This window comes from Theropithecus gelada, chromosome 11, assembly GCF_003255815.1.
Source record: "Theropithecus gelada isolate Dixy chromosome 11, Tgel_1.0, whole genome shotgun sequence".
In the NCBI taxonomy this organism is placed as follows: Eukaryota; Metazoa; Chordata; class Mammalia; order Primates; family Cercopithecidae; genus Theropithecus; species Theropithecus gelada.
Window position 1 is genome coordinate 3,748,359 of NC_037679.1, and position 22,348 is coordinate 3,770,706.

At 35.6% G+C, this 22,348-nt stretch overlaps 1 protein-coding gene across 6 annotated transcripts in view; it reads right to left on the minus strand.

Annotated features, from left to right (window-relative positions):
- Positions 1-22,348, minus strand: part of NELL2 (neural EGFL like 2) — a 418,610-nt gene that overhangs the window by 214,656 nt on the left and 181,606 nt on the right. For all 6 annotated transcript variants that reach the window (XM_025401114.1, XM_025401113.1, XM_025401116.1 and 3 more), the window contains 2 exons: positions 13,683-13,774; positions 10,367-10,469 (listed from right to left, as the gene is read on the minus strand). In XM_025401114.1, the coding sequence (XP_025256899.1) occupies positions 10,367-10,469; positions 13,683-13,774 (195 nt within the window). The remainder of the gene's footprint in view (positions 1-10,366; positions 10,470-13,682; positions 13,775-22,348) is intronic.

A 22,348-nucleotide genomic window follows, 5' to 3' on the forward strand; every position in this document is an offset into this window, starting at 1 on the left:
GCAAAAGTTAAAAATGCTTTCTCCTAGGATCTTTTTATTTCCTTCTTCTTTAAATAGCTAAATTGAGATGCTATTTCTTCAAATGTATTCCACTGTCTTTTCATAATGCCTGAGGGAGAACAATTTCAGCTAAAAAGTCATCTTTACTCTCTATTCCAATAGCTCAGCACAACATCAAACTAACTAAAAAGGCTTCAAAAACCACTTTATATTTATTCCATATTAAAACAAAGTTACTAAAAAATAGCCTACCCCTTAAGATACACAGAGTATTAAGAAACAAAGTTCTAACACAGTGTTAAATTTCTGCATACTTTTACCTGTACTGTCTCAAACAACTTTCAGAGGACTGTGACTAAGAATGGATACCATTTCTCATACATCTCTTTTTCAAAACCTTCCTTCAGCTTTTCACTTGGTTGAATTTTCTCCTCTCCCATCTTGGAATCTGCTCAATATTATCTATGCCATATGCGATATGCCACCTCTATTATCATCCATTTTCAGTTCTGTTTCAGTAATGGTGAGATCTCTCATCTCAGCATTAAACATCTTGCATACATACACTATGTAGAGTTTCATTGCTGCAAGAATTTTCTCACTGTAAGATAACAGTGTGATCCAACTTTCACTGTTGTAGGTAAAAATTAGGAAGTGCCTTGCTTTTTACCATATGGGTTTTTTAAAACACAAATACTTGAAAAATTAAAATTTCAGTCATTCAAATTCCAATTTACTATAAACAATGTCAGCTATTTTGATTCATTCTTCCAACAGATAAGTTGATTGAATCTACTGGTTATTTTGCAAAATGCTAGGGTCAAAAGGCTAACAACTAATGGGTGGAAAATTTAGACTTGATTTCAAGTAGGTTGCTTCTGATCTATAGGGAATAGCTTTAAACAAACCAGAGTATGGGTTGGTAACATAATCCTATTATCTTCATAGTTGCATTTCCATTCATATGTGCTTGGCTTTTGGAGTCGGCAGGCCCGAGTTTACATCTGATCTGTGCCACTTACTTGCTGTGTAAATTACTAACTGTACATTAATTAACCTTTCTAAGCCTTCAGTTTTTCTCACCTATAAAAATTAGTATAATAACTACCTTGCAATATGTGAGGTTCAAATGAAATTATCTATGTAAAAGCATAATAATATATTATTTGTTAATAACTAAAGTTATTAGAGCACTACTAATAAGCTGAAATTAAATATGTTGAGATCCATAAAAGAAAATTCAAATATTTCTTATAGACAGATGGATGAACCAATTATCTAATACAACCTAGCCTTTCTTTGATTTCCTTCTTTAGGTTTTAACTTCAAGGATATCATGTTCTCTAATCCCTTTGCAAGCTTTACAAAGTTACATAAAGTTCTGTGTTCTTCTATCAAGTGTAGACCTTTTGGTAAAATAAAAACATGCATTCCTGTATAACTGGAAAAGTAGGGGAGGATGGATACAAAAGATTATGTGTAAATAAGAACAGTATATATATAATGGTAATACATAATTATCAAGAGAAAGAGTATACAATAATTTTGTGGTGAATATTCATAGGTTTTGCCTAAAGGCATCTATTTCTTTTTTTGTGGAAAAAAAGAATAACCTAGTTATACTGTGGAAGAATCACTCACCCCTACTTTCAGCCCAGATGCTTAAAAGAAAATGAACTCTACTCCTCCACAGGATACAGCCACACCAGTCAATGCAGTCCACTGGCCTGGACACAATAATTTCTTCAGGTCAGGGCATATTATCTACTTCAAGCTAATGAAGACCACTGAAACTCAATTCTGGGATTTTTATTCAGTTTACGAGAATGCTGAGCTTTTTCTTCCACCTACTTGAATGGCATAATGATATGAGCATAAAAATGTAGGGGTATAGCTGAGAACACATTGAGCCTGAAAACAAAGCTACCTTACAGGAGATAAACTGACAGATGCATCAAGACAAAGGGATGAGATTTGAGAGTGGAATCAAGCTACACCTAAAGCCAATTTACCCTCTGTTTATTGGGCCTACATATTCCATTTTTTGCAGTGACACTTGAATGGGATGTTCCATCACTTGTACATGAAAGAATACTAACTTAATTTAGGTATTGTTTGCAAGATAATGGATTATCCTAGTGTTTCCCAAAGTGTATCTCATGTACATGGATGAACATAGATAAATACTAACACCAATGGATTTCTTTTAATGTGTATAAGAAATACACAAATCTAGTAAATAATTCTATTATTTCATGGCTACCGCCACTTAGGAATAAAACTAAATCTTTTAAAAGTGAGTTGATTAAGAGGAAGTATTTAAAAATTAACTATATAATGGTATTAGTAATATAAACATAGCCAGAATCATGAAGGTGATAATTGAATAATATGGGAAACTATGGGTTATCCAGAAGTTTCCCAGGGAGAGGAGAACCGACACTAACTCAGCCTTCTGCATATGGATGCCCCTATTGCTTATAATTATGAGTCGAGATGAAGTAAATAATAAATTAAGGATGGACATCTAGTGAATAAGGCTTAATGATCTTGCAGGCAGGCAAAGTGGTTACCAAGGACGAGGAGAAGAACCAGAAGGACTGTGGATATAAAAGTTATCCACATTATTTCTGTATCTTTCTAAATCAGAATCCTCGCTGAATCGCTGAATCTCTGTCATGTGGTAATTTGTTATAAGCTTCCTTGAAAGGGCTCTCTAATTCGAAAAAAGTGGAAAAGTTTTCTGCTACATTTCTTCTGATCTGCTGCTACAGAAGACGGCTAGCTACAGGGTACCTAGAACACAGTCTTGGGTGAATTTGATTTAGCGCCTAGTGATTTGGAGCCTGACTTCAGGGTATAGCTTAGTTTCCAACCACTGGCTGAGCCTCTATGAAAAGGTCAACACTTCATCTCATGCTCTGCTCTAAGTGAATATTTACTAACTGTTGTCCAACAATTTACTCTTTCAGATGTGAACACACCATCTTTAGCACTATACAAACAGGCCTGGAAACAGGAGGTGAATTTTATTACAAATGAATTTGTCACAACGTATCTTTAGGAGTTGACCAAAAATTTAAGCCTTGAAAACTTGACTTCTTTTAGTTTGAAAGTTAGAAAATGCCAGGAGAACATATGTTTATTTTACATATTTGAAGTTGGAAATTAATGCAATCTTTACTAAAAATGGTGCTAAATGTTTCAAGAAGGGACGACCTGTCCAATTTCAGTTTGAAGATTATCTAAGCCAGTGGTTCACAATCCTAGCTGCAAAGAATAATTTATTAGGGATTTTTTAAAAATAGTAATGCCAAGGCCCCACTCCTCTTATATCAGTTATATCAGAATCTCAGGTGGAGGAAGTATTAGTCATGGTATAGTCTATCATTATATTTTTAAGTATTCTGTGTAAATACATTTTTTAACTGTAAATAATTAAAATATAACACGATTTTACTAGCCTTTTCCATGTATTAACTTGCTTTTCATAATACATTAGGACTCTCTTAAAAAGAAATAGATGTGGTTAAGGTTTCTCTTGATATCATAAAGGCCCTATTTCAGCTTTTTACCCAAATTTTATCCTACCCAACCTTGACTAACTTCTATGCTATTCATCTCTGTAATTTCTGTATAGCCCTTGGACACCTGTAGTGTTCGTTAAAGACAGCTCTTAAAAGTGGCCACAATTTTGCAGCACTCCTACGTATAGTGAGGTCTATTTCCCCTTCTCTTGAATGTGGGCTGCCTGTGAGTGCTTTGCCCAACTGTGTGTGATAGAAGTGATGTGGTGCCAGTTCCAGACCTAGTCTTTGAAGGCCTGAGCCACTATTTAAGAAGTTTGATGATTATCCTGCTGAAGAGACCATGGGAACAAGTCCTTAGATTATGCAGAGAGGGAGGGAGCACCAGCTGTGCTCAGCCTTCTAACCATTCCTACCAAGGTGACCAACATATAGTGAGGCCATCCTGAACTTACCAGGCAAGCCCAGCTTCCAGCCCTACAGCATTGAATGACCCCAGTTAACACCACATGGAGCACAAGAATCACCTACCAAGCCCTGTCTGAATTCCTGACCCACAATACTATTGCTTTAATCCACTGAGATTTGGAACAGCAATAGATAGATTTTTTGCAGCAATAGTGAACTACTAAAAGTGTGGTCCTGCTTGCCAACAGCATTAGCATCACCTAGGAGCGTTTCTGTAGAAATTCAGATTCTTAGGCCTGACCCCAGACCTACTGAATGAGAATCTGCATTTTAATAAGATGCCTAAGTTAGTCATATGTATATTTAAGTTTAAGAAACACTGTTATGGCCTACCTATGTTTGGATGCCAAAGACATTCTAGTCAAGCTGCAAACTGGAGGACTAAATCCAAAGAGCATTCTTGATTCATATCAAATTAAACACATGCTTTGCATAAGGCACTGACTTAGGCACTGTGAGAATGAAAACTCTTATGGTCCTTATTAAATGTCCAAGTGATCATAGTTCTTTTTAGAAGTGTTCCTCATTACTGCAGAGTTACCCTGAAAGCTCCTTGAAGGGCAGACCACGTCTTAAACCATTTTGTAATTCCTAAAGAGCCTCACACAAACTGAGATTTAAAAACTCCCAATTGAGTGGATGGAAAAGTAACATAAAAACTAAAAACAAAACCAAACTGCACCATCCTGATAAAAATGGGAGTGGACATTGATGCTAGGAAGAAACTGCATCAACTAACGAGCAAAATAAACAGCTAATATCATAATGACAGGATCAAGTTCACACATAACAATCTTAACCTTAAATGTAAATGGACTAAATGGTCCAATTAAAAGACACAGACTGGCAAATTGGATAAAGAGTCAAGACTCATCAGTTTGCTGTATTCAGGAGACCCATCTCACATGCAGAGACATACATAGGCTCAAAATAAAGGGATGGAGGAAGATCTACCAAGCAAATGGAAAACAAAAAAACACAGGGGTTGCAATACTAGTCTCTGATAAAACAGACTTTAAACCATCAAAGATCAAAAGAGACAAAGAAGGCCATTACATAATGGTAAAGGGATCAATTCAACAGGAAGAGTTAACTATCCTAAATATATATGCACCCAATACAGGAGCACCCAGATTCATAAAGCAAGTCCTTAGAGACTTACAAAGAGACATAGACTCCCACACAATAATAACAGGAGACTTTAACACCCCACTGTCAACATTAGACAGATCAATGAGTCAGAAAGATAACAAGGACATCCAGGAATTGAACTCAACTCTGCACCAAGTGGACTTAATAGACATCTACAGAACCCTCCACCCAAAATCAACAGAATATACATTCTTCTCAGCATCACATCACACTTATTCCAAAATTGACCACATAATTGGAAGTAAAGCACTCCTCAGCAAATGGAAAAGAACAGAAGTTATAACAAACTGTCTCTCAGACCACAGTGCAATCAAACTAGAACTCAGGACTAAGAAACTCAATCAAAACCGCTCAACTACATGGAAACTGAACAAGCTGCGCCTGAATGACTGCTGGGTACATAACAAAATGAAGGCAGAAATAAAGATGTTCTTTGAAACCAATGAGAACAAAGATATAACATACCAGAATCTCTGGGACACATTTAAAGCAGTGTGTAGAAGGAAATTTATAGCACTAAATGCCCACAAGAGAAAGCAGGAAAGATCTAAAATTGACACCCTAACATCACGATTAAAAGAACTAGAGAAGCAAGAGCAAACACATTCAAAAGCTAGCAGAAGGCAAGAAATAACCAAGATCAGAGCAGAACTGAAGGAGATAGACACACAAAAAACCCTCCAAAAAATCAAGGAAGCCAGGAGCTGGTTTTTTGCAACCATCAACAAAATTGATAGACCGCTAGCAAAACTAATAAAGAAGAAAAGAGAGAAGAATCAAATAGATGCAATAAAAAGTGATAAAGGGGATATCACCACCGACCCCACAGAAATACAAACTACCATCAGAGAATACTATAAACACCTCTGCGCAAATAAAATAGAAACCTATAAGAAATGGATAATTTCCTGGACACTTACACTCTCCCTAGACTAAACCAGGAAGAAGTTGAAACCCTGAATAGACCAACAGCAGGCTCTGAAAAGGAGGCAATAATTAATAGCCTACCAACCAAAAAAAGGCCAGGACCAGACAGATACACAGCCGAATTCTACCAGAGGTACAAGGAGGAGCTGGTACCATTCCTTCTGAAACTATTCCAATGAACGGAAAAAGAGGGAATCCTCCTTAACTCATTTTACGAGGCCAGCATCATCCTGATACCAAAGCCTGACAGAGACACAACAAAAAAAGAGAATTTTAGACCAATATCCCTGATGAACACTAATGCAAAAATCCTCAATAAAATACTGGCAAACCGAATCCAGCAGCACATCAAAAAGCTTATCCACCACGATCAAGTGGGCTTCATCCCTGCGATGCAAGGCTGGTTCAACATACACAAATCAATAAATGTAATCCAGCATATAAACAGAACCAAAGACAAAAACCACACGATTATCTTAATAGATGCAGAAAAGGCCTTTGACAAAATTCAAAAGCCCTTCATGCTAAAAACTCTCAATAAATTCGGTATTGATGGAACATATCTCAAAATAATAAGAGCTATTTGTGACAAACCCACAGCCAATATCATACTGAATGGGCAAAAACTGGAAGCATTCCTTTTGAAAACTGGCACAAGACAGGGATGCCCTCTCTCACCACTCCTATTCAACATAGTGTTGGAAGTTCTGGCTAGGGCAATCAGGCAAGAGAAAGAAATCAAGGGTATTCAGTTAGGAAAAGAAGTCAAATTGTCCCTGTTTGCAGATAACATGATTGTATATTTAGAAAACCCCATCATCTAAGCCCAAAATCTCCTTCAGCTGATAAGCAACTTCAGCAAACTCTCAGGATACAAAATCAATGTGCAAAAATCACAAGCATTCTTATACAGCAGTAACAGACAAACAGAGAGCCAAATCATGAATGAACTCCCATTCACAATAGCTTCAAAGAGAATAAAATACCTAGGAATCTAACTTACAAGGGATGTAAATGACCTCTTCAAGGAGAACTACAAACCACTGCTCAGTGAAATAAAAGAGGACACAAATGGAAGAACACTCCATGCTCACGGATAGGAAGAATCAACATTGTGAAAATGGCCATACTGCCCAAGGTAATTTATAGATTCAAAGCCATCCCCATTAAGCTACCAATGAGTTTCTTCACAGAATTGGAAAAAAACTGCTTTAAAGTTCATATGGAACCAAAAAAGAGCCCGCATTGCCAAGACAATCCTAAGCCAAAAGAACAAAGTTGGAGGCATCATGCTATCTGACTTCAAACTATACTACAAGGTTACAGTAACAAAAACAGCATGGTACTGGTACCAAAACAGAGATATAGACCAATAGAAGAGAACAGAGCCCTCAGAAATAATACCACACATCTACAGCCATCTGATCTTTGACAAACCTGACAAAAACAAGAAATGGGGAAAGGATTCCCTATTTAATAAATGGTGCTGGGAAAATTGGTTAGCCATAAATGGAAAGCTGAAACTGGATCCCTTCCTTACTCCTTATACGAAAATTAATTCAAGATGAATGAGAAACTTAAATGTTAGACCTAAAACCCTAAAAACCCTAGAAGAAAACCTAGGTAATACCATTCAGGACATAGGCATGGGCAAGGACTTCATGTTTAAAAACACCAAAAGCAATGGCAACAAAAGCCAAAATTGACAAATGGGATCTAATTAAACTCAAGAGCTTCTGCACAGCAAAAGAAACTACCATCAGAGTGAACAGGCAGCCTACAGAATGGGAGAAAATTTTTGCAATCTACTCATCTGACAAGGGGCTAATATCCAGAACCTGTAAAGAACTCAAAAAAATTTACAAGAAAACAAACAAACAACTCCACCAAAAAGTGGGCAAATTATATGAACAGACACTTCTCAAAAGAAGACATTCATACAGCCAACAGACACATGAAAAAATGCTCATCATCACTGGCCATCAGAGAAATGCAAATCCAAACCACAATGAGATACCATCTCACACCAGTTAGAATGGCAATTATTAAAAAATCAGGAAGCAACAGGTGCTGGAGAGGATGTGGAGAAATAGGAACACTTTTACACTGTTGGTGGGACTGTAAACTAGTTTAACCATTGTGGAAGACAGTGTGGCAATTCCTCAAGGATCTAGAACTAGAAATACCATTTGACCCAGCCATCCCATTATTGGGGATATACCCAAATGATTATAAATCATGCTGCTATAAAGACACATGCACACGTATGTTTATTGCGGCACTATTCACAATAGCAAAGACTTGGAATCAACCCAAATGTCCATCAGTGGCAGACTGGATTAAGAAAATGTGGCACATATACACCATGGAATACTATGCAGCCAAAAAAAGAATGAGTTCGTGTCCTTTGTAGGGACATGGATGCAGCTGGAAACCATCATTCTCAGCAAACTATCGCAAGAACAGAAAACCAAACACCGCATGTTCTCACTCATAGGTGGGAATTGAACAATGAGATCACTTGGACACAGGAAGGGGAACATCACACACCGGGGCCTATTGTGAGGAGGGGGGAGGGAGGAGGGATAGCATTAAGAGATATACCTAATGTAAATGACGAGTTAATAGGTGCAGCACACCAACATGACACATGTGTACATATGTAACAAACCTGCATGTTGTGCACATGTACCCTAGAACTCAAAGTATAATAATAATAATAATAATAATAATGAAAATGAGGCACATATACACCATGGAATGCTATGCAACCATAAAAAAGGATGAGTTCATATCCTTTGCACGGACATGGATGAAGCTGGAAACCATCATTCTCAGCAAACTAACACAAGAACAGAAAACCAAACACCACATGTTCTCTAAGTGGGAGTTCAACAACGAGAACTCATGGACACAGGGAGGGGAACATCATATACCAGGGCCTGTCAGTGGGTGGGGGGCTATGGGAAGGATAGCATTAGGAGAAATACCTAATGTAGATGACGTGTTGATGGGTGCAGCAAACAGGTACATGTATACCTATGTAACAAACCTGCACGTTCTGCACATGTATCCCAGAACTTAAAGTATAATTAAGAAAAAAAAAAAAAAACCGAAATAAATAAATAAATAAAAATGGGTGTGGGTGATCTAGGATCTATCCTATGTCCACTTTTAATAGAGTAAGTTAAAAGAAAACAAAATAGCATATGTTTCATAATGTTTCTTTGTCTTACTTTTTCTATTTAAGCTGTGTTTTGCATCAACATAAAGGTTATTATTAAAATAAGTATTGTAGCTTATTTGGGGTAGTTTGTTATACAGCACCAATTACATCAGTTATAAGTACCAACTACATTCCAGGTATCATAGTAGGTATTAAGGATATAGAGGTGAACATAAAGACTCAGCCCTGCCCACAAGGTACACTGTCTAATGTAGAAGATGGATTCACAAGCATATAATTCCAATATAATACAGGAAGGCACATATAATTTCATGACTGGCAAAGATCTTAAAGAGTTTCGTATAATCTATGCTTTAATTTAATACATGAATCTATAATAAGATACCTAGTGTAAAAACCTTTAGTGATGGAAATTCACTGCCCCCTGGGCTGGTCTATTGCATTTTTGAATAGCACAAATTTTAGTGTTTTCTTATCTTGAACTAATAATCGAAGTCCCTTCTAATTATATTGTACTAATAATCAAAGTCCCTTCTAATTACTAGTTCTAGTTCTATCATATCAGAGGCAACACAGAACAAACAATATATGTCTGATGGCCTCTCTCTTCTCAGTAGTTCAGAGACCTATGGGTGAGAATTGAGAGTAGAATCGAGAAGACAGGGATTTGAAGTAGTCATAATGAAAAATATTCTAGGTAAGTTATAAAAAGAAGCTGAGGAGAAATGAAAAACAAACAAAACTCACTTGCCAAGAAACAGTAACTGACAATAAAATAACTAACTCAATATTGTTGTGTAACTTTCTTTAGCAAAGCTGTGCTCACTCCGAACCAGCACACAGAGAGAAATTTAGAGATCCAGAGCTTGAGACAGGTTCAAGACAACTTGCAGAAATGCATGGGAGCAGTTCCGTTTTAATTCAGTTCAGTAAATATTTCATGACTACCTACTGTGCCAATCTGTGACAAATCAGGAGAACATATAGGGAAATACTATTAGTCTATGGAAATAATTTGCTTATGAGAATTTCTACTTCATGTCAGTTGCACTAGCCTACTATAATAACTCTTGCACACAAATCTTACTTCTCAAAAAAGTCTTACCTTTACAAACTTTGCAACAGCTGTGAGACAAGGTAATCTGTTGAGACTCTGGACAATCCAAAGCTGGACAGCCTGAACTCTCAACAAGTTTCATGGTCTGGTCCTGTTAGACAACAGAAAAGAAGTGCTTCAAATTGTATCATTAGGACTTGCTAAGAAGTTTCCAGATCCAGCAACTGAGAAGCCTCTTTTAAGATCAAGAAATTTTTGTCCTGAGGACCTCTGCACAGATCATGGGCTCACTCCCAAAATGACATTAAATCCCAACTGGAAAGTCTTTAGAATAAGCAAGTCTTTAGAATAGGAATCAGCCACACTGATACTACCACACTGCAGCCATGTCTATAATTTGCCAAACATCTGGGGAATCCTGGAAAATTTTGCTAGTTTTACAATACATTTGCAAGCCCAGATGACAACTGTGACAAAAATACAGTTTGATTTACATCAACAGTTTTTGGAAAAAACAGTAAATTAAAATTGAGCTTTCGAAACATTTCAGTTTTCTCAAAAAGTTTTGTTATAAGGAGATTCTCACAGATGATTCTGGTAAGAAATATTGGATATCTCCCACAAAACTACAAGGAAAATGAAGGCAGGATTCACGTCTCTTGCAAATTAATGTCTAGCATATTTTCAGGCACCTAATTGGCACTTAAAAATTTCTTGAATAAAGGAATAAATCAATGTAAAATCATTATAATTCTTGCAGTGAAAAATATTAAATACTTCCCAAGGAGAAACCAAAACACAAAATACACTTCTGAGAATTGAAGTATTCCTGCCTTAGGAGCAAGCATTTGTTTTCTATACTGTTGGTCTCCAATCTCCTAAAAACAAGGATCATTAACTATGCTATATTATGCTAACTAATACATAAGTAATAACTCTTGGAACTTGCAAGCTTCCATTTTAACCACTGGTCAATAGCTTAGATTTGTAGATACAATTTCTGCAAGGAATGCTTTCATAGAAGAAGTACACATTTCAATATCTGCCTTTTCCTGGCTCATTTATGTAAAGGACCTTCTCCAAATCATAAGCTCTTGTCAGGAAAGTGGCAGGAAGCATGTATACAGTGGAGTCAAATGCTAGTCTTCTTTTGATTTAGTAGTAATATCAGTTCCGGTAATCTGGTTTTCTAAACCACAGTGTTTTCTGTGTTACTATTAAAGTCACAGACCCCTAGGACTGCCAATATTTTCAAAGCCACAAAACTGACAATAAAAGAACAAACAGGGACTAGAATTGACAGCTCAGAAAATGGCTGTGTGAGAGAGCTGTCAATTATGCAGCAAGGTAAATACAGGAGCTTTAAGGGCCTTGAAGGGAAAAGAAACTGTGGAAGTCCTTAAAGTGAAGAATTTAGTACAAAAGCTTATGATGATCTGATAGAGCTGTGCTGTCCAATCAGTAGTCACTAGCTACATGTGGCTCTTTTACACTGTAATTGCAAAGTACACATGAGAATTTGAAGACTTGGTATAACAAAAGAATGTACAATATTTTATCAATAAATTTAACATTGATTACATGTTGAAATGATGATATTTTGGATATATGGGAGAAAACAGAAAAAAAAATAGTCCAACAAAAATTCTGTTTGTGGCTTGCATCATATTTCTATTGCAGGGTGCAGCATTAGAAGGTAGAAAATGGTGCCTTTTGTTTCAGCAAATAAAAGGTAACATTCACTCATTTATCTAAAATTTATGAGCACCTGCTGTGTTGCCTCTATACAGACTTCTAACTGAACCTATTTAAAATCAAATAATCTTATATAATAGCAAATTTAAAATCCAATAGGCAATTATACCAGTACATTTCTAAACCACAATTATCAGTATTATGAGACATATTCTGGTAAAATGAATAGGATACACATACACACACACACACAGACACACACACACACAGAGAGAGAGAGAGAGAAATGAGAAACTTCAAATGCCCTCAAGATTTTTAAATTTAGAGCCAAAATTTTAATGTTAGAGATTACTATTAGAAGGCAGCAGGCAGAAGTTTTCCTCCCTCCTTGAAGTAACTTCTCTGAGTCTCTTTTCTCATTTTGGAGTTACTAGATCTCTCTCTGTCTTCCAATTCTTTTATCTATTGTGGGACTTACTCCACTTAAAATGGCATTGGTGTAGGGATGATGATAAAGGAAAATCCATCATCTTGAAATACAGGTTGAGGAATTCATTTTAATTTTCCTGTGTCTCTATTCTCTAAGATGGGAACCTACATCATTGGAAAGCTGATTTAAAACTAAAAGAAGCAGAGAGGATACTTTATAATGGGCGTGAAGAAATCAGAGCTTTCATGTTCTAGAAATCAAATCTGTCACAGTCTTGCCTCTTTGCATCTCCTCCTTGCTTATCTCAAAGGATTTCCAAATTAAGATGCATGAAGCGGATAGCTTCTTTCAGATTCAATTTGTCTTGGCAAAATTCTTAGGATTTTCCTTGCCCTCACTCTTAGTAATCACAGTTGATTGGTGGTGCCAGCAGCATAAATCATTATCTTAATTTTCTACATAATTTATACATATTAAATCATTTCCCAAACCACGTATAGGAGGCATTTAAAGAGGAAAATTAACTACCAAATAAAAATGAAGCCCTAAAGCAGAAATTTTATATATAGACAGTTTCCTTCATATAGAATAAGGACTGAAATGTAATATTAGGGTCAAGAAATATAACGCTATAATTTACAAAAGACAAACATGAAAAGTGTTGTGAAACATATTTAGTTTTTCAATTAGTAGATCGAGGGGCAAAAGTTCAAATGAATTGCATTTGCTTCAGAAAGCTTGGCAAGTAAATTTGTAAGGAATTCCCCTTTAACTAATTTAAAACATTCCTTCCAAAGGGAATTAGATAAATATCAGCCTCAACTCCATCCAACAATTAATTTTAGTTAGGCAGGTTTTTGTTTTGTTTTTAATTGAACTGAGCAATATTTCTCACATGGTACAAAATCATGAGTGACAAAAAGCTAAGTTTAACTTCACCTACATTTTCCTCCCAATAGCAAATAAGGAGCTTATTTGAATTTGGAAAATATAAGACAACTTCATAAAGCTTTAATTTGACAAAATAGCATTTTCATTTATTGGAAAAATTATTTTTCAACCACTAATTTACATGTTTAAAAACGAGAATTTCTTCACATTCAAACTATAATTAATATTGTGAATTTTCTCCTTGCATTAGAATTTCAAAAATGTATTTCAAGGTTGAGCTAGTCAAGAAACTTTTATTGTGTTTATAAATAGAAACAATTTTGAAAGACCCATGAATAGTCTTCTTACCTTGCACTCATAGAGAACACATACTCCAGAAGAGGAATAGACTGTACTTCTTTCTCCTTCAAAGTAGGTTCGTCCTTGAAATTGGCATATCGCTTTGGAGTAAAAAATACATATGTATTTATTTTATTGGGAAAAATCGCTTAGAAGGGATCAGATCATCTTGTAACAGCATTCCACATGTTTTACACCTTTTTTCAACATGTTTGAATAACCAGAAACCTCAATTCAATCTACTGCAAGGCACATGTAAACTTAGTGTCATGCAAATTAAGTTGAGAGAATAAAATAAGATACAAAAAAGATAAAGGGCAATGACATGTCTGAATTAGACTCTGAAAAAGTACTGCCAAGAAGCAGACTTAAAGTCAATTACTTGTCTGATAGATGACGTCCCACTTAGGGCATATTAAGTAGGCACTTAGGATGGCAATAAATCAGGGGTAATATGAGACTCAGGGAACAATATGAGAAAAGTTTTTGTTTTATATACCATTACATAATTTTAAAATAGAACATTATAATAGAAAGAAGCTATATTCATTTCAGCACATCCATGTAAGTTTTAGGTTTTATGGTTTAGTGTTATTTTATTTATAAGTATGTATGGGTTGGGGCACCCCATCTAGGACGTTGAGAGGTCTTAATCTAAACCTGCCTTGCTTCCATCACAATTAAGTGAAATTTTAAAATGTAACCTTAGATTGCATGGAAAAATATGTTTTTAATCCATAAAAATTGCATAGAGTATCAAATAATCTTTTTCTAAAACTTGCAAAATATTTACAATTCACACAAACATTTAGCCAACAGAAATCATTTCCTTGTTTTGAAGTATTTCATACTACTTACATTGACTCATCACGTAAGGCGAAACAGATTTACCCTAAAGCTAATGATGCCTAATTTTCAGGGTCCTTCTCTGGCTTAGGCTCCTTGTAAGATGCTGAACTAAGTTCTCCTTTCATAATTTTGTATTGTTTATCTTTGAAAGGACACCCAATATTGTAGATGCTTCAGATCCCCATAACATCTAGATCTACCCCAAGATAATTATTTCAAAGACCAGTGGAAGTGATCAACTGATAGACTCCGGCAATTTGTTTCCCATATTTACTAAATCCAATTTTTTATTTTAACTATACAAATTCTATAAAGTGAATGTGTACATTTTCTTTTAATTCCACTGTGTGAATTATGAGAAATTCTTTCACTCTTTGCAATTCATATATCCCTATTACCTTTAAAAGTATCGACTTCCCAATAATAAAGAAGAAAGAAATTAGACATACTTTTATTTTTTAATTTCATTATTTATTTATTTTTTTTAGAGACAGGGTCTTGCTGTGTTGCCCAGGATGGTCTCGAACTCCTATCCTTAAGTGGTCCTTCTGCCTAAGCCTCCCAAAGTGCTGGGATTACAGGCATGAGCCACCATGCCTGGTCTATTCTCTTAATAATATCAGTATATTGTTGTAGAAATATTAAGACCCAAAATATAACCTGACTCTCACTTTCCTTGAAAAACTATTTTAAAGTTGCACATTTAAATAATGGAAACATGCACGGTTTTAAAAATGTCATCCTTCAATTCATCTCCTTACACAGCATTTATTAACAAATTTGACTACATAATGCATATCTCCTAGCCAATTGATTTTGAACATTTTAGAGCTTGCTAGCAAAGAATAAAATTTACTAGCACTAATCATATGACTTAACATCTGGCTAAAATATGCTCACTAGTGAATATTCAAAATGAAACTACAGATCTGTCAGTTGCATTCTATGTATTATATTATGAATTATAATGGTATGTGCATTTACCTAATATGATTGATCGCAAAATATATCTCTCTGACATCTAATTTTTAGGATTTTTTTTGTTTTCATGAAACTCAGTAACCTCAACATAATTAAACATGCAACATGCTAGGTCTTGGTTGAGGTTACTGAGCTTCATGAAAACCAAAAAAAAATCCTAAAAATTAGAGGCCAAGGAGATATATATATTAAGTACTATATTTTATAAGATAATGAGAATAAATAAAACCTTTCTTACATCTATTCAGTACCTGCCATTCAAAGGTTTCTAAGCCTATTGTATTATATGGCTTGATAACTGTAGCCTATTCAAGTCCAAGCATATGTGGAAGAAAAACAATGGTGCTCTAAATCTTTCTTACACAGAGGGGGAAAGGAAACATGGCTAAAAAAACACAAGGGTAAATTCTTCTTATACAAAGTCTTTTGATAATTTAATATTCACGTAGAGCAGATGGGCCTTCTGCTCTAAACTCTTAATTCAAAAGACTCAAATAGGCAACTTGTGGGACAATAGGGCACCAAATGGAGCTTGGCAGGGAGGGAAAAAGCACATAAATGAATGAGGTCACAATTGCTTAATTCTCTTTCAAGCAATGAGCACAAGCAGGATGAAGTTGGCTTAGGGAGAACCCAAAGTGAGTGATTTTTATCTCACTTCTTTTTTGATCAGTTGCTGTAATTCTCCATAAGTCTAACATTGACATGGAATATTCAGTAATATTAGTAGGATATTTCTTTCCTAGACTCTTTAGAGGAGAAATGTGAAGAAATTCAAACAAAGATATAATGATTCCTAAAAACACTGCAAGGAATCGTAAAAATGCCATTAGAATGGCTCTAGGAGTTTTCTAAGAGAAGACTGAGGGAGTAACAGTCATGTTAACCTATTCATACATTTAACAAATATGTACTGAGCTCCTATTACATGTTAGATACTCTCCTAGGTACTGGAATTCAAAGACAAATTTAATGTGCTTCGTGCCTCACTATTTAGTAGGGCAGACAGACTCATACACAACTAACTCTAAGAGAAGCCAAACTGCAGTTCTATGATTAAATAATCCATAAGTTATATGGAAACTCAGGAACCCGAAAGCACTTCCAAGAAGGGATAGCTGGATTAAGATTAAGAAAACAAACAAGGGCTGCTGAAGGATCCATATTGTGGTAAAAGCAAGGGATCATCATTACCCTAGGGCTAAGGAACAAGGGAAGAAAATGGTTTTACTAGAGTCCAGTGTAAGCCAGAATTATGGAGGAGAGGATGCCTTGTGAAAGCTATAAACATGAGAGCACAACTACTGCCAGAGACATAGCTTGGTGCAGGAAAGAAACATAGCCAACCTTCTCTCCTCCTCCTGCCTTCCAATTTCCTGCCAGTGTCTCCCATTGGTGAATGCTACTTGAAACTAGCTGGCAAGGAGACCAGAGTGATGCAGGCTGCAGAAGTCAGGCTCCTGGGGGACAGAGGACAAAGAATGGAAAAGGGAGTGTCGGGTGCCCAGGAACAGGAAAAATAACAAGAACAAATGTCTGTTACATTAATTCACTATATGTCATTAAGAGGTCTAGTTTACCAAGACAGCTTGCTCAGAAGGGCATGAGAGAACGGAACACAAAAGTCTGAAAAAGAAAATAGATATTTTAAAAATGTAGTCCCTCCTTGAGATTATCAAAATGAGGTTTATAGGCAGCCAGAGGGTAAAATGAGGGAACTGAGCTCTGGGAAAATCAAGTGTGTAAACAGAGGAGGAAAAGCAGATCGGGCCTATGCCCTAATTTTAACCAAGGCCAACCCGTGTAGGTATCAGGTGCAAATTCTCAGAGATAACAATAATCACTGGCTACAACAATGACTACATGACCATCCCTGGAATTCTCTAACTGAAAAGTATCTGCCTTCTAACCTCTCCCCAGTGGAGTATAAAGTAAAAAAATTCACTTCTTCAATAAAACAATAAAGGAATAATCATTTTTTATTGTATTTTCTGCTCCTTTTAACCATGTTAATTGCATGCACATGTTTATAGCCAGAGGCTTCACTTCTTCCCTAGTTTTGTTGTGTGGCTTGTGTGTATGTGAGTGAGTGTGACTACCACATTTAGTTCTTCGTGATGTAACTTTGGATTTCTACACCTCAAATCACCTACTAGCTTAAAGCAGAACTGTTTCAATTAGGCCATGTTTTCAAAAGTCTATGCTGAGTGATAGATTTAATATGTTATGTGTATATACTTTAAGATATAAAACTTCTAGGGAGATGTACTTAATTTATTCATACAGGCTTATCACTTTGTAGACTAGGAAGCTATACCATTTTGAAATCATACTAACCCATAGAACCACAGCTACTCATTAGTTATTAATATTAAACAATGTGAAATACACATTTCCTCTGACTCCAGTAGGTGCTGCTGTTGGCATAACTCGAGGGAGTGTATTCACACCAGGGTCTATGTGATTTACGTCACACAGAGCTTTCCTGCACATAGTCTATTCAGTCATAAGTGGAGACATTAACAACAACTTGTAGAAATTCAATAGGACAATGTAACACTTGATGTATTTGTTCTACCAAGGCTATCTTAAACATTGCAAATTGGATAGTCACTAGCGTCATAATTATCAGAGAATCCAAGAAAGCAATTAATAAAAATTATTTTCCTTCATTTTCCTCCATTTCAACAACATAAAAACAATTAACAGCAAATAGGAGCCAACAGATGCTACAGACAAATTTAGAAGTCATCAGTCGTTAAAAAGTGAAAGGTAATTTATAACACAGATTGAAAAATTGATAAGTGAAAGAAGCCAGTAAAACGCTGAAAATTCTAAGTTACACATTAAAATCTTGATTTACTGGTCCTTAATGCAGAGATGGCAACTGCAGGTTTCTCTAATGAGATTTAAATGAACTTCAGCAAACCATTGTAGAAAGAATGATCTAAACCCATCTAAAAACATTTCAGAATATATAAGCAAAAGGGCATCATATTTTACTTCTAAACATTTCCTCACTACATCTTTAGCTTTTTTCCTCTTATTACTTGATTGAAAATACATGCATCTACTTTAAACTTCCCAATTGGTATCAATACCTTTAAAAATAATTCATTACAAAATTAAAAGTTATAAATACCAAAAAGAAAGTCAGTGTAATTAACTTAAGTGAGTCATGGGACATAGAGTTTCTTTAAAATTCTTTTTCAAAACACCAAATATCAGTGATCTTTGGATTGGTTGTCTGTTAAGGATAGACTTTTATATAGTAGTAGCTTTCCAATGGTATGCTTTGAAATTTTGATTCCCTTTGGGAGACTTCTCAAAAATGTATAATAGCAGTTACTTCATTCTGAGCCAATATTTTGTTAGCAATATACAAATCAAAGCTGTTGGATGAGAAAATAACTCATTAACTATAATTATGTATATCTGTATTTTTATTATACAGTTTTAAAAGAATGTACAATAAACGCATTCATGAGGCAGGCTAAGATTCTGCAAAGTCAAACAAAAAATTTAAAAGTGTTGTAATATTCTTAATAGGCTCCAATCAGCTATGCTGCATTTATCCAGCCCACAATCTTCTTTTGTAATCTGGACTCACTTGGAGTTAATTCTTAACAATATGGTCGTAATAAAAGTCTTGAGCACCAACTGATACAAAGTAATCTCTCTTCTCTACAATGCTTAAATCTTTATTATAGCACTGAACACATGTTTCTTCCTTTTCTCTAGTGAGTTGTACACTTTTTCATCTTCCTTATTTCAGGACAGAGACAGTGTCTTACTTGTCTTTGGATTTTATTCAGCACTCAGCATGGGCCTGGCATAATACATTCTCAAGGTTTGTTAAATTTTTTGGTAAATTCTCTTCCAGCTTCCTATTTGATAAAGAAATCTAAAAATAAGTGAACTGAACCTCTCTAAACTTCATTTTTCCCTTTACATTTGGTCTCACCCGTGGAGTTTGCATCTTATAATAAAGATTCTATAGCCTGTGTCTTACAGAAAGAGTCTGCCCTTTCTGTAAAATGACAGCTTACCTTCAACTGGAGCACATCTGAAACTTGTGAACTGGGAGCAGTAAGAAAGCAGCTGGTTACTGTCATAGCAGTAACTTACTAACATGAATAATGCAAATTAGCATGCTCAAGGAAAGTCTCCTTGGACAATTGGATGACAAAACTTTCTTCTTCCCCAATATAAAACCAGTTTTTGTGAGTCAATGCTATTTAAAATGATTAGAAGTTCAGGGTGCTTAAATAATTCACAAATTCATGAATTAGACATGATTATCTAATCTCATTAATTGTTTGGGAATTTAGTTGTTTGCCAAACTAATATTAGAGTTTAAGAAATGAGACCTTGATAGTAGTTGTGCAACCTCCCTTTTCTGTTTTACATACATCATGTCCTTGGGCTTCTAAAGGACCAAAGAGTGCTTCCCCTAGGGGGCCTTAATTTAGGTCAGTAGCTTATTCTTCCAAAAAGAGAACAGGCCCTGAAATACTATAAATTTAGCAGTAGTGAGGGGTTAGGAGGCAAAGAAGGATAAAAGTACCTCCCAGAATAGAACAAGAGCAAAAATTCAAGCACCCTGTCCAGATCAGCCTTTAGGTTAGAGAATGTATATGCTGAGAAAACAAAAAATGAATGTTTAGAAGTTAATAGCAAAAAAGCACGTGCTATTGCTGTAAGCAGAGATTCAGCATTTTTGACTCTAACTTTACCAATTTAAATGGCAATCTAAAAATATTCTGAAATTCTTTTAAATTAGCTGCTTTTCTGTCACCAGTCTTGTTCTTGATCCTGGCTCATGTAACATAGAACAGTCTATTAGAACGACAATATAATCAATTCATTTAGTCCTCTGACAATATGAAAAATAAATTGAATGACTGGAGGTAAAGATTTAGAGGAAAATACAGTATTTGTGTCAATACTTAAATACTATTAAAGTGACAGAACATGGACACACATGAAGAAACAGGTTTCGTTACCACTAGACAAAGAAATATAATGTATAATATAATAAGGAAAAGTTTTCATATTGTCACTTTCAAAGTTAGAACTAGAATCCATATGACAGTCCTTCTGTGCATCTTTTCTTACCACCAACCCAGTGAATTTGATCAATACAGGAACATCTTGTCTTCGGCTTAACTTTGTGTAATTTTTTTTTTTCAAAATGCCTGGCACCATTTAGACACATGTTGTTTTGATGTTAGAGTGTTGAAGATATTGAACATAAAATGTTGTGTGAACTGCAAAGCATGATTCTTTTCATTATACACCAAATATTAGTGCTCAACTAAGAGATTACAAGTAAAAAACATTGAAAAAGTGATTTTGCTCTTTTAGAACAGTTTCTGGCATGCAGGTAAAACAAAGGAGGAAACTGTTGAGGGGTAGCTCTATTAGGAGGACATTTTTCAATGCAGTTTCATGAGAGCTATATTAATAACTCCATTATGCAAAGAATGTGGGCCAAGAGAAGAGAACAAGCACAAGGTTAAAGGGAGCAAGCTCTGTGTAGAGTAAGACAAGTGGAAGGGATGGCAGAAAGAGGAGGGAAGAGAGAGCAGAAGAAGCAACTGAGGATGGAAAAATTTGAAAGCATACTTGAGATGGAATAGGAGAAGGAAACGCAGTAAGCAACAAAATGATAAACAGGAGAACCAAAACAATTTCATAAAGACTTAGGGCAAGAATGGTAACACCTGGTGAAAATAAGAAACTTTTTTTTTTTTTTTTTTCTGAGACAGGGTCTCACTTTGTTGCCCAGGTTGGAGTGCTGTGGCACGATGAACTGCAACCTCAACCTCCCAGGCTCAAGCGATCCACCTCAGCCTCCTGAGCAGTTGGGACTACAGGCATGCGCCAGCATGTCCCACTAATTTTTTAATTTTTTGTAGAGACAGGGTCTCATTATGTTGCCCAGGCTGGTCTTGAAGTCCTGACCTCAAGTCATCCTTCAACCTTGACCTCCCAAAGTGCTGGGATTAGAGGTGTGAGCCACCACACCTGACCTAAGAAACATTTATTGACACTGAAGCACTGTAGTAGAAGGTCATCTTCCCTGCCTTCAAGGAGCATTCAGCCTAATGTGGGAAATGATGGGCACATGCATAGGTAACGAAATAAAACTCAGAGAAGAACACAGTCTTACAAGGGTGGAACTGGAAATGCTTCACACAGGGGAGTGTTTGAAAATGAGCACCGAGGGTGAAATGATTTAGTATGATTTAAATCAGGAAAAGAGTACTTATAATACATTCAAAAATAGAATAATAATCACAATAATATACTTTGTCCCAGGATCCCAATGAACATCCAGTCTCGAAACCTATATTACCTGGAAGTGATTTATTATAAGTTGGTTTTACCTATACTCCCAAACTAGTAGGCTGATGGACCTCAACCACAGATGCGTATTAAAATCACCTGAAGAACATTTAAAACTCAATGCCCTATCTGCGTGCCAGACCAATTAAAAAATTCTGAGGGTAGGACTTGGGTCTTTTAATATTTTAGAGCTGTCCAGGTAGACCTAAGTTGACAACTATTTTATTATTCAGAGAAAGGGGAAATAAAAGAGAAAAAATAAAATTAACATTTGAATAGAGACAGTCACAGATATATTCAGTAGAAGCCTTTTTATCCTATGTTATCTGATGGGATTTGGCCCACTGTTTGAAAATAATCAGTTAAACTGAGAAATCATATATGACAATAAATGTGTACCTTAAACATTTTAAACACACAAATTCACACTCATTCAACCATGTTTTGATGTTGAACATTTTCGTGTGGATTCCTTGATTGTGCTTTATTGTAGT